General features: G+C 38.8%; 1 protein-coding gene across 6 annotated transcripts in view; it reads right to left on the bottom strand.

Annotated features, from left to right (window-relative positions):
* CEP152 (centrosomal protein 152) overlaps positions 1-14,250 on the bottom strand; it is a 103,640-nt gene that overhangs the window by 43,894 nt on the left and 45,496 nt on the right. For all 6 annotated transcript variants that reach the window (XM_014453474.2, XM_023751678.1, XM_023751681.1 and 3 more), the window contains one exon: positions 2,473-2,677. In XM_014453474.2, coding sequence (XP_014308960.1) covers positions 2,473-2,677 — 205 coding nt within the window. The remainder of the gene's footprint in view (positions 1-2,472; positions 2,678-14,250) is intronic.

The raw sequence follows: 14,250 nt of genomic DNA, 5'->3' as shown, positions 1-14,250 counted from the left end.
GTCCAGACTGAAATGTGCAGTTAAGTCAAAAATACAGTTTTCAGGGACTTAGCACAGACACCAAAAAATGCAGACCACCTTACAACAATTTTATGCTGACTAATATTGAGAATATTTTGTATATGTTGGGTTAAATAAAATATATTAATAAAATTAACTTCACTTATTACTTTTACTTTAAGGGCGGTACTAGATTTTAAGTTACATATGTGACTCTACTGTATTTCCCTTGGACAGTGCTGTTCTAGATTCAAAGTTCCTTTAGGAAATGGCCATTGTTTCTTTTATCATTGAATCCCACAAGACCTTGCACAAAGCACCTTTAAAAAAAAAGTTTACACTGAATGATTTGTCCTTTCTCCATGTGCCTCCCAACCCTGCTTTCTGGCTTTAAAGACTAAATAGAAAACTCTATTAGAAAAGATGTGGGAAATGAGTGACAAAGGCAAGACTTGAAGGTGTCCATGGGCTAATTAGATGACTAAACTTGAGAGTTTACTTAAAAAAACCACCCACTGGTTAAATTACTGTATCCTTTCCCATTCCCCCATCTAGGAAGTAGATCCTAGATGTTGTATGAATTCAACAAATATTTATTGAGAAAATATGCAGAGAATTATCAACTCATAAGAATTTCCTATATAGTAAGTTGAGGCAGAACAGACATAGCAGCAAGGGCTAAAGTCACACTTAAAAACACACACACACACACACACACACAAAAAAAAAAAATGCAGCCCTGACCGGGTGGCTCTGTTAGTTGGAATATCACCCACACACCAAAAGGTTTTGGGTTCAATCCCCAGTCAGGGCACATACGGGAGGCAACTGATTGATGGTTCTCTTTCACATTGATGTTTCTCTTCCTTACTCTTTCTTTCTTCCTTTCTTTCTTTCTCTTGTTTTCTCTCCCTCTCTCTCTCTCTCTCTCTCTCTCTCATCAAAACATATCCTTGGGTGAGGGGAAAAAAAGAAAGAAAAACCAAATGCAGACTGCTAGGAAATGACTATGGCAAAAGAGAAGCTGGACAAAAGGAGTATTCAAAGAGGAGGTAGCCCCCTTCAACTTATTGATCAACTAGACTACAGAGGCAAAGGGAAAGGCTAAAACAGAAAAACAACATAGGCCACGACCACCATCACTGCCACACATGTGAAAGTGTGCCTGTCTGACCAATGCCACCAGTAACTTCAATATAAAACAAAAAAAGCATCAAGATACCTGAGCTCAGGTTCAGACTCAAAAACAGGTTCCTACTCTCCTAAATGTTAGGATACTCTCACCAGAAAGTGTAAACTAATTCACTCTGATCTAACACAATTTGAGACACCAACTTTCACTCCCATCCTTTTTAAGAAACATATGGAAACAGTTCAAACAGCTTGATTTCCAGACACTGGATGTGCTGCGGAGAAGGGGTTCTTTCACATGTGGTGGTTAACACTGAAATCAATGTTGTCCTCATCAAATACAGTTACTCGGAAGAGGGAACCAGACTGGGCAGGCCTTTAACAGGAAGAACACTATGATTTCTAGAAAATAAATTAGAACCAATTAAGTTTCCACAAAAATTTAGAACCATAGAACATCCTGCAAACTGTGTGTTAATAGGACTGTTTTAATGAACACAGTTCCTAGTTTAATGGATCAGGAGATAAAACAGTGCTAACATAGGAAGTAAAAAAGTTTTCCATCCAGGAGGAAAAAGAATACACCATCTAATATTCCTCCTTCCCTTTCCTGTTAGTTGCTAAGTCTCTCCGCCTTGTGTTCTATTGGGAGTACACATGGGCTTGAACTTGTAAAATGTGAAAAAGGCAGCTGTCCATGGAGGGCAACCCTAAAGATCTCCGTGAGAGCACGACCTTGGGGAAATAACCTTCACCTATTTGTCATTCGAGTGTTTTAATTTCATGGTGCTTCAAGGTTGACTCTGTCACCTCAGAAGGGTCACAAACTGCTCCAGCTTCCTCATCTATAAAGTAAGGAGAGTAACTGAAGATATAAAGGCAGATCAGTGACTCCGACAAAACCTGATTCTGTGCCTCTCCCCCTGTAACACCATCACTGCATAATTCATTTCCTTATATGGAATGACTTTCATTACAGAAATATGGGCCAGAGAAATGTGATGGACACCATGCTAAGTGGGGAACTTAGCTAGATGTTAGTGCATGGTGGTATGAGCCAATCTTGAGGAAATGCAGCTACCATGTTACATAGGATGGATGCTTCCTTGGATTTGTGATAAAAAAAAAAAAAATTTATCTAATTGGCATCTCATTTACTAGGTGCCGAGAGTAACCAGAAAATGTATTCCTTTAAGTGGCATTCCCTTCTCTAAATTTTACTTCTAAGAAAGTCAAATGAACCCCTGAAAGACAAAGGTTTAACTTAACTGTGAAAATTGTAAGCATTTTCTTTACTGAGCTCTTTAAAAATGGCGTTTTAGCTCTACAAACTCTACGAACCTCGACCGCGACGCTTTCTACATCCTTCTGCCCTTGCTGTAGGTCTTCGATTTTCTTCCAACAGCCTTTGAGGTCACTCTGCAGCTGAGACACCAACCGGCGCTTCACGGAGTTGCTGCCCAGCAAACGCTGCACTTGTGCTTTCAGCCTCAGGATCACCTCATCGTTGGAAAGCTCTTTACCTGGGTCTTCTTGCTGGACCATGCTAATGGAGAAATTGCCATGTTTAAAATTAAATCAAGTAACAGATCAAGCATGGTTATTCCTTAAAAGCTACAAACTGAAGGGGAACCCTGAAATACTTTCTAAATAATATATCAATTATTTGACTATTCTGATGACTAGATGGTTGTTATATTAAATTTTATTAAATTTTTTATAAAAAAATTACAAACTGCAATGGTGGCCATGTGTTGTGACCTATACAATCCTATGCCAGTATTTCAAAAGCAATTTTAACCTTTGTCAGACACAAGGCCACTTTGGCTACAAACCCATATACAGGAATACATTTATTCCTAGGAGGACCATTCCTAAGCTTAGTCCTGCTGCCCCATTGCAAGGTCAGCCACAGGAACTTCAATAGGGCACATGCTTTTGTTTTTGATAAGCTGCACGAGGTATATGCATATATGTGTGTCCTTTAGGACTTCAGGAGAAATACAACAAAACAAAGGAGGAAAAAACAGTAAACACAAGTCATCCTAATCTACAATTTCTGTATCCCTTTTACTAAAACACAAGTCTAAGTGGATATCTGAACAACTGGAAAAAAAATAAGAAAAATAAAAGCCATTTAATCCCAATTTTAGTTTCAATAAATTTCAAAACTGCAATGAGAATTTCTGCTCCTTCTCGTAATGGGCTAAAAGAACCAGATTTGTCTTCCCACCTTAAAAAACTGGAAAACCAAATAAAATATATGAAGCAATGATTTTCGGTTGTTAGGCAGTGGCAGCATAGCACGGTGATCCCTGAGAAAAGAAGAGCAAAAAAGGGGAGCCCTCGGCTGCCACCGCTTCCTGCCTGCATTCTCCAGGGTGGAGCACAGGGAGAGGAAACCCAAACAGAACCCAGCAATCTCACTGAGTTGCAAAGACCTCAGTTTGGGGAGGACAAAATGGCTAGAATTTGAGGAGGGAAAGAAAGCCACACAGAAAGAGAGCTCTAGAGCTCTATGTACCAATGTCAGGAAGTTACCTCAAGACCAGGAAAAGCACAGAGGGGAAGTATTTGCATTCCAATGAGCTATAGTGGGAAGACCTCCGAATTCAGAGCATCAAATATTGTCTGAGTAATGGGGCCAAATAAGTCCCAGATTAAAGGCTGCTCTAAACCTAATCTCACAAAACCTATAAAACAGCCTAAAAAGGATAAATGAATTCCAGGTAACTTAACTGTGTCACAGGAAAAAAAAATGACAGTATTTTAAAATATACAGTAAAATCCAACTTCTTTTTTTTTAATTTTATTTTTTATTGCTTAAAGCATTACAAAGGGTATTATATAAGTGTCCTTTTTTTCCCCCCCGCCCTTGACAATACCCCGGCTTCCCCTACCCCCCAGTGTCTTATGTCCATTGGTTATGCTCATATGCATGCATACAAGTCCTTCGGTTGATCTCTTACCCCCCTCCCTCCTGCCCCCAAACCCTCCCCTGCCTTCCCGCTGCAGTTTGACAATCTGTGTGAGGCAGCTCTGCCTCTGTATCTATTATTGTTCAAAAGTTTATAATGGTCTCTATTATCCATGAATGAGTGAGATCATGTGGTATTTTTCCTTCATTGACTGGCTTATTTCACTTAGCATAATGCTCTCCAGCTCCATCCATGCCGTTGCAAATGGTAAGAGTTCCTTCTTTTTTACAGCAGCATAGTATTCCATCGTGTAGATGTACCACAGTTTTCTAATCCATTCATCTACTGATGGGCACTTAGGCTGTTTCCAGATCTTAGCTATGGTGAATTGTGCTGCTATGAACATATGGGTGCATATATCCTTTCTGATTGGTGTTTCTGGTTTCTTGGGATATAGTCCTAGAAGTGGGATCACAGGGTCAAATGGGAGTTCCATTTCCAGTTTTTTGAGGAAACTCCATACTGTCTTCCATAGTGGCTGCACCAAGTCTGCATTCCCACCAGCAGTGCACAAGTGTTCCTTTTTCTCCACATCCTCTCCAGCACTTGTTGTTTGTTGATTTGTTGATGATAGCCAGTCTGACAGGTGTGAGATGGTACCTCATTGTTGTTTTGATTTGCATCTCTCGGATGATTAGTGACTTTGAGCATGTTTTCATATGTCTCTTGGCTTTCTGAATGTCCTCTTTTGAAAGGTGTCTATTTAGATCCTTTGCCCATTTTTTGATTGGATTGTTTATCTTCTTTTTGTTAAGTTGTATGAGTTCCCTATAAGTTTTGGAGATTAGGCCCTTATCAGATATGACGTTGGCAAATATGTTTTCCCACGCAGTGGGTTTTCTTGTTTTGTTGATGGTTTCTTTTGCTGTGCAGAAGCTTTTTATTTTGATGTAGTCCCATTTGTTCATTTTCTCTTTAGTTTCAACTGCCCTAGGAGCTGTATCAGTGAAGAAATTGCTTTGGCATATGTCTGAGATTTTGTTGCCTTTGGATTCTTCTAGAATTTTTATGGTTTCCTGTCGTACATTTAAGTCCTTTATCCATTTTGAGTTTATTTTTGTGTATGGTGTAAGTTGGTGGTCTAGTTTCATTTTCTTGCATATAACTGTCCAATTTTCCCAACACCATTTATTGAAGAGACTATCTTGGCTCCATTGTATGCTCTTGTCTCCTTTGTCAAATATTAATTGAGCATATTGGTTCGGGCCGATTTCTGGGGTCTCTATTCTATTCCATTGATCTATATGTCTGTTCTTGTGCCAGTATCAGGCAGTTTTGAGAACAGTGGCTTTGTAATACAGCTTGATATCTGGTATTGAGATCCCACCTACTTTGTTCTTTCTCAGGATTGCTGCAGCTATTCGGGGTCTTTTTTATTCCAGATGAATTTTTGGAGAGTTCGTTCTAGATCTTTGAAGAAGGCCATTGGTATTTTAATGGGAAGTGCATTGAATTTATAGATTCCTTTGGGTAGTATGGACATTTTAATGATGTTGATTCTACCAATCCATGAACACGGTATGTTCTTCCATCTGTTTATGTCTTCCTCTATCTCTTTTTTCAACGTCCTGTAGTTTTCTGAGTAGAGGTCTTTTACCTCTTTAGTTAAGCTTATTCCTAGGTAGCTTAATTTTTTTGGTGCGATGGTAAATGAGATTGTTTTTATAATCTCTCTTTCTGAAAGTTCACTATTGGTGTATAGAAATGCCTCAGATTTCTTGGCATTAATTTTGTATCCTGCTACTTTGCCAAATTCATGTATTAAGTCTAGTAGTTTTTTGACGGAGTCTCTAGGGTTTTGTATGTATAATATCATGTCGTCTGCAAATAAGGACAGTTTTACTTCCTCTTTTCCAATTTGGATGCCTTTTATTTCTTCTTCTTGTCTAATTGCAATGGCTAATACTTCCAGGACTATGTTGAACAGGAGTGGTGAGAGTGGGCATCCTTGTCTTGTTCCTGTTCTTAGGGGAAATGGTGTTAGTTTTTGTCCATTGAGTATGATGTTGGCTGCGGGCCTGTCATATATGGCTTTTATTATGTTGAGCTTTGACCCTTCTACTCCCACCATGCTGAGAGTTTTCATCAAAAATGGGTCTTGGATTTTGTCAAATGCTTTTTCTGCATCAATTGATATGACCATGTGGTTTTTTTCTTTCAGTTTGTTTATGTGATGTATCACGTTTATTGATTTGAGGATATTGTACCATCCTTGCATCCCTGGAATAAATCCTACTTGGTCATGGTGTATGATCTTTCTGATGTACTGCTGGATCCGATTTGCTAAGATTTTGTTGAGGATTTTGGCATCTATGTTCATGAGGGATATTGGCCTGTAATTCTCTTTCATTGTGTTGTCTTTACCTGGTTTTGGTATTAGGGTGATGCTGGCTTCATAGAATGAGCTTGGAAGTGTTCCTTCCTCTTGAATTTTTTGTAGTAGTCTGAGGAGGGTAGGTTTTAGTTCTTCCTTGAATGTTTGGTAAAACTCCCCTGTGAAGCCATCTGGTCCTGGGCTTTTGTTTACTGGAAGCTTTTTGATGACTGCTTCAATTTCTTCCATAGTTATTGGCCTATTGAGATTTTTAGATTCTTCCTGATTGAGTTTTGGAATGTTGTATTTTTCTAGGAATTTGTCCATTTCTTCCAGGTTGTCTAGTTTGTTGGAGTAGAGCTGTCCATAGTATTTTTTAACAATCATTTGTATTTCTGTGGGGTCTGTTGTTATTTTGCCTCTATCGTTTCTGATTTTGTTTATTTGGGTCCTCTCTCTTTGCTTCTTGGTGAGCCTGGCTAGAGGTTTGTCAATCTTGTTTATCCTTTCAAAGAACCAGCTCTTGGTTTCATTGATTTTCTGTATTATCTTTTTGGTCTCTATGTCATTTATTTCTGCTCTAATCTTTATTATCTCCTTCCTTCTGCTCACTCTGGGGTTTTCTTGTTGCTCTCTTTCTAATTCTTTGAGTTGTAGAGTTAGATGATTTACTACCGTTTTTTCTTGTTTTTTGAGATAGGCCTGTAGAGCTATAAACTTCCCTCTCAGGACTGCTTTTATTGCGTCCCATAGGTGTTGGATTGTTGTGTTTTCATTGTCATTAGTTTCCAGGATGCTTTTAATTTCTTCTTTGATCTCATTGGTAACCCAATCAATATTTAATAACATGCTATTCAGCTTCCAAGTGTTTGAGTATTTTGTGTTGTGTTTTTTTTTGTAGTTCATTTCTAATATTATGCCATCGTGATCTGAGAAGATGCTTGGTATGATTTCAATCTTCTTGAATTTGGGGAGACTTTGTTTGTGACCCAATATGTGGTCTATTTTTGAGTGTGTCTTATGAGCCCTTGAGTAGAATGTATATTCCGTGGCTTTGGGGTGAAGTGTTCTGAAGATGTAAATTAAGTCCATCTGATCAAGTGAGTCATTTAGGGTTGCTGGTTCTTTGCTGATTGTTTATCTAGAGGACTTATCCAGAGATGTCAGTGGTGTATTAAAGTCCCCTACTATGATTGTATTGTTGTCGATCTCTCCTTTGATATCTTCCAGGAGTTTTTTTATGTATTTGGATGCTCCTGCATTGGGTGCATAAATGTTACCAGGGTTATATCTTCTTGTTGTATTGATCCATTTAGTATTATGAAGTGGCCTTCCTTATCTCTGGTTATGGCCTTCACTTTGAGGTCTATTTTGTCCGATATAAGTATTGCTACCCCAGCTTTCTTTTCCTTTCCATTTGCCTGGAAGATATTTTTCCATCCCTTCACTTTCAGTCTGTGTGAGTCCCTTCTAATGAGGTGGGTCTCTTGTAGACAGCAAATGTATGGGTCATGTTTTTTTATCCATTCAGCCACTCAATGTCTTTTGGTTGGAGCATTTAGTCCGTTTACGTTTAAAGTTATTATTGAAAGGTACTTGTTTGTAGCCATTTCTTTTTTTGTGTGTGGCTGTTTTCTTTCTGAGCTTTTCATTTCTTCTTTTTACACCAGTCCCTTTAGCATGTCTTGCATTGCTGGCTTGGTGGTGATAAACTCCCTTAGACTTTTTTTGTCTGTGAAACTTCTTATTTCCCCTTCAATTTTGAATGATAGCCTTGCTGGATAGAGTATTCTTGGATTCAGTCTTTTGCTTTGCATCACTTTGTAAATTTTCGTCCATTCTTTTCTGGCCTGATGTGTTTCTGTTGAGAAATCATTTGATAGTCTAATGGGAGATCCCTTGTATGTAACTTTCCGTCTCTCTCTTGCAGCCTTTAAGATTCTCTCTTTGTCCTGAACACTTGCCATGGTAATTATGATGTGTCTTGGTGTGGGTCTTTTCGGGTTCACCTTGTTTGGGACTCTCTGTGCTTGTGTGACTTTTTTCTTCCCCACCTCAGGGAAGTTTTCTGATATCATTTCTTCGAATAGGTTTTCTAATCCTTGTTCCTCTTTCTGTTGTTCTGGCACCCCTATTATTCGTATGTTGTTTCGCTTCATGTTGTCCCAAAGCTCCCTTAGGCTCTCCTCCTGTCTTTTAATTTTTTTCTCCAATTGCAGTACACTATGGGTGTGTTTTGCTTCCTTGTCTTCTAATTCACTAATTCGGTCCTCCGCTTCTCCTAGTCTACTGTTGATGCTTTCAATGGTGTTTTTTATTGCAGCTATATCGCTCTTCATTTCTTGTTGGGTCTTACATAAGTTATTGATTTTTTCATCTGTTTCTTCTTGCTTCTTGCATAAGTAGTTGATTTTTTCATCTGTTTCTTCTTGCTTCTTGCATAAGCTGTTGATTTTTTCATCTGTTTCTTCTTGCTTCTTGAATAAGTTGTTGACTTTTTCCTCCGTCCGGTGTATGCACTCTAGGACCCTTATTCTGAATTCTTTTTCTGTCATATTGCATGCCTCTGTATCACTTAGCTGCTTTTCTGGCTAGTCCTCCTTTTCTTTCCTTTGGGGGTTTCTTTGCCTACCCATGTTTGATCTTACTGACATATGTAGATGTTGAGTCGTTCAGTGGCTGCTCCCTGGGTGGCAGGGGCTCCTTGGGTTGTGGTTGCTGCTCGGACGGTTGCTGTAGCAGCTGCTTCCCAGTTGGCAGCAGCTCCTCTGGTAGGTGCTGTTCACAGCTGTGGTGGCTCTTCTGGCTGGTGGAGGGAGGCTTCACGTACAGCTGCTGTTCCTCAGACAGAGGGTGTGGTGATCAGGAGGCTGCGGTGATCAGGGGGCTGCTGTTGCTTGGATCTGCTGCGTTGATCGGTCTGGGAAACGCTTCTCTCTTATGGACACTGCATGGTCTGGTCAGTTCCTCAGGATGCCCCCTTTAGTCTCAGTTTTCCGCAATCACAAAATCCAAATCTCAAATCTCCCGGCGCCAGCAAACCCGCAGAACTCCTTTCCCCAGTCAGGGGCTGTGTCTGTCCCAAGAGACACGGCTGTCTGCCATGCAGTCTCCCTCCGACCCTCTGGGCTCAGGTCTGGCAAACTTTCCTGCCCAGATCCCTGGTTTTTAACCTTTCCAGGGGAGTTCTGCCCTTCCCGGCTGCAAACCGTCTCACCAGCTGAGTCCCAACTTCTAAAATACAAAATTTTAAGTGTCCAGCACCCAATCAGAATTTACCAGGCACGCAGATAAGCGGGAAAGAAAATAACCAGGAGATAAATCAATCAATAGAAAATGAACCAGAAATGACACAGGCAATAGAATTAATTAAATGTACCATATGTTTAAGAAGGTAGAAAAAAAATCAAACATGATGAGGATAGAAATGAAAGACATAAAAAAGATCTAAATTGGACTTACAGAGACCAAAAAAAATGATAATATGGTTGCCTAGAACTGTGTGGGCAGGAAAGGATAATGGAGAATAACTGGTAATGGGAATAGGGCAGTGATGGTGAACCTTTTGAGCTTGGCGTGTCAGCATTTTGAAAAACCCTAACTTAACTCTGGTGCTGTGTCACATATAGAAATTTTTTGACATTCGCAACCATAGTAAAACAAAGATTTATATTTTTGATATTTATTTTATATATTTAAATGCCATTTAACAAAGAAAAATCAACCCAAAAAAATGAGTTCGCGTGTCACCTCTGACACGCGTGTCATAGGTTCGCCATCACTGGTATAGGGTTTTAGGTTGGGGGGAGGATATTAAAATGTTCTAAAATTCGGTTATGGTGATGGTTGCACAACTCTGTGACTATACTAAAAACCACTGACTGTACTCTTAAAATTGGTAAATTTTATGGTTTGTGAAATATATAAACAAAACTGTAGAAGAAAACAAACAAGCACAAACACTATATGAGTTCCATTTGTAGGAAAGCAAACCCAATCTATAGTATTTAGGTATGAATATTAGGTCTTGAAAGGAAAACAACAATAAACAAAAACAGAAAATGATTGCCATAAGAGTCAAAATAGCAGTTACTCTCCAGGTTGTGACTGGAAAGAGGACTATGGGCAGTTTCTAGACCTGGGCAGTGGTTCCATGGGTATTCACTTTAAAATCATTCATTAAGTTTATGCTTCACGCACTTTTCTTTATGTGTTGTACTTCACAATTTTAAAAGGTTTAAAAAGTAAACTAGACTATAAAAACACTAGAAAAATACCACCAACAAAATTTTAAACAGGAAAAATGATAACTTTCAACACTGGCTAGGTACATAGAAATAGGTACTGTGAGGATGTGGGAAACAATGCAAACTACAGGGCTACTTGGAAACATGTATCAAAGGCCTCACATAATGTGCAAATCCTTTAGCAAGAATATTCCTCCACATCTTAAGGAAATAATCAAAGATGTGAATAAAGACTTGGCTACAAGGATGCTTGTAATAATAATGTATTATTTACAATTTCAAATTTTTTAAACAGTGTGTCACTAACTAAAATATATTACACTCATCCACATATCCATTAGTAAATATCCTAGATAATAAAAGCCTAATATGCAAATCGACCAAACAGTGGAATGACCGGTGGAAGGACCGGTCGCTATGAAGTGCACTGACCACCAGCGAGGCAGACGCTCAATGCAGGAGCTGCCCCCAGCCCTCAGGCCCCAGGCCAGCTAAGGCAGGTGCCAGTGGGGGCCCCCCACCCGCCGATCACCCCAGAGGGAGGCGACTGGCGGCGGTAGCAGGAGGCGGGGCCAGGGAGCAGGCAGCACCAGGCCGGCCAAGGTGGGTGCCAGTGGGGGCCCCCCAATCACCCCACCAGTCACCCCACAGATCGGCCCTGATTGCTGGCCAGGCCTAGGGACCCTACCCATGCACGAATTTCGTGCACCAGGCCTCTAGTATATAACAATATCTACTGACTAAAGATTTCAGAATGTATTAAGGCACATTATAAAACTATATTCTACATCATTTTATCTCTTAGAAACATCAAAACCGATGTGGAAATTATATACCAAAATGTGCCTTGGCCAGTGTGGCTCAGTTGATTGAGCATCGTCCCAGGCACTGAAAGGTCACCAGTTGGATTCTCGGTCAGGGCACATGACCAGGTTTCAGGTTTGATCCCAAGTTGGAGTGCATGTGGGAGGCAACCGATTTAGGTTTCTCTCTCACATCAATGTTTCTCTCTCTCTCTCCCTCTCCCTTCCTCTCATTCTCTAAAATCAATAAAAACAGATTTTTTTAAAAAGACATTATATACTAAAATGTTAATAAAGGTTTTCTTCATGGGAGTTGAAGTAAGATTATAAGTGCTTTTAATTTTCTTGTTTTCTCACTCTGTATTTTCTATTTTTTTCCCACAATAAAGGAGAAAGGTACTTTAAAAAATAAATATTGATAGCATGTACCCTTAAAATGATGTTAAGAAAATGGAACCTCGTTGCTGTGGTCTTCCTCCACAAAACCCAAAGGAAAAACATAATTGTGAGATAAACAGCAAATTCCAATAGAGGGGCTTCCTAGAAAATAGCTGACCAGTATTTCTCAGAACTATCACGGTCATCAAAAAGAAGGAAATTCAATAACCAATGGACACAGACACTGGGGGGTAGGGGAGGCCAGGGGAAGGTCAAGGGGGGAAAAAAAAGGAGACATATGTAACACTCTTTGTAATACTTTAAGCAATAAAACAAAATTTTAAAAAAAAAACATTAAGTTTACTCTGAGCATCTTAGAACTGAACAAAAAATGTAATGGCTCCCTATTTAGATAATAAAGTTTTTTCCATGAAAATTTAAAAAAAAAAAGGAAATTCAAGAGGAACTAAGGAAATATGACTCCTAAATATAATGTGGTACCCTGTCATGTGATCCTGGGACAGAAAAGGGACATCAAGTAAAAACAAAGACCATCTAAATCAGCAATGGCGAACCTTTTGAGCTCGGCGTGTCAGCATTTTGAAAAACCCTAACTTAACTCTGGTGCCGTGTCACATATAGAAATTTTTGATATTTGCAACCATAGTAAAACAAAGATTTATATTTTTGATATTTATTTTATATATTTAAATGCCATTTAACAAAGAAAAATCAACCAAAAAAATGAGTTCACGTGTCACCTCTGACACGCGTGCCATCACTGATGTAAATCAATCATGGATATATCAATCAATGATACTATATCAATATTATTTCATTAATTGTAACAAAATACTGTGCTGATGTAGGATGTTAATAGGGGAAAATGAGTGCAGAGTATACACAAACTGTTTGTATTATTCTAATTTTGTTTAAACCTAAAACTGTTCTAAAATACATCTATTTCTTTAAAAATAAATAAATAGTATCTGAGTTAAAATTTTTACTGTTTTCAGCTTCAAATGATTCCAAACGAAACATTAGTGTATATGCTACATGTACACATACGCATACAGAGAGAGAATTAAGAACATATATAGTTTTAACATAATAAAAGGAACTCCGTCCAATATGCTACATACTTATTGATATACTGTTCATATATGTGATATATAGTATCACAGTGTATATATAGATCTGTGTATGTAAATATATGCCTGCATATATATAGATCTCACCTATTTTAACCACTTCTATCTATATAGAAACAGAATATGTAAATATAATAGAAATAGACTTATATAAGAAATAGAATATAAAACATATTGAATGCATCTGCCCATGCTGTGAGACATGGTGAACTGACTTTAAGCAGAACACTTATTTTGCTCAGTTAACAAATTATGCATCCCTCATTTCTTTCCTTACCGACTGCTGACCACTGAAACAGCACATCGTGTACTCCTGGAGGGAGCCAAGTCAGAGAGCAGAGAAAGTACTTGCTAAAATAATTTTCTCTTCTTTTCCAAAAGGGAAAAGTCAACGGGGGTGACGAGCCCTGCATAAGGCTCACTACTGAGCCCTGTGGAAGTTGGTTCCCCTGAATCCAAATAAACTGTAGTCCCTTGTGAAGCCTGCTGAGAAGACCAAAGGGAAAAGGCATTCCACTTGTTAAATGTTTATTATTTGAGCTTCGCAGCCAACTATAATAAGAGAGAGGAGAAGCTGTCTGCAAGCCACATGCAGATTTAGTTACTCAAATTCCACGAATGTGAAACAGAACACTGAGACTAAGCCCTTCACATTTACCAGGCGGTAGCTTGAGGGATGTAGTAGCTGGGGATAAAAGCTTGGAGCCGCTAATAATTGGGGCTGTGATTTGAAAGCAGCTCAAGTCAACAAAGAACTAAAATTCTCGACAATGGGAAAACCGTTGCTTCCTCTTGTTCTAAGAATCACAGGCCAGCAGAGGAAAGGTACAAATCTTCTCTCCTATTACAACTCTCACGTTGATCTAAGAAAGAATATTTCTACTTTCTCCTCTAAACTGAATTCTTATCTATTAGACTGCGGGTAGGTGGGATGACTGTAGCTGAACCTTTCTTCAGATATCCCATGTTTCACTGAATTCTTCTCAATGACTGAGCCTCAGTGACTACCCACTATGTGTTAAGTTACTCTCCACTTTCCCAGTTGTACATGGCTGGTATTCCTTTTCCCACGACAGAGATGTGATGTCTCAGATTTACTATCTATAGGAATAGACTTTAGATTACTATAAGATTTTAGCTATGAGTATTATACTTAAGTAGAAAGAGCAAAAGTAGAATACATTTTAGTAGACATTATGATGAAGTCAGTCTACTTGAAAAACTATGTATTATATACACATATATATA

This window comes from Myotis lucifugus, unplaced genomic scaffold (assembly GCF_000147115.1).
Source record: "Myotis lucifugus unplaced genomic scaffold, Myoluc2.0 scaffold_23, whole genome shotgun sequence".
Classification (NCBI taxonomy): Eukaryota; Metazoa; Chordata; class Mammalia; order Chiroptera; family Vespertilionidae; genus Myotis; species Myotis lucifugus.
This window is presented reverse-complemented; position numbering and strand designations above follow the sequence as displayed.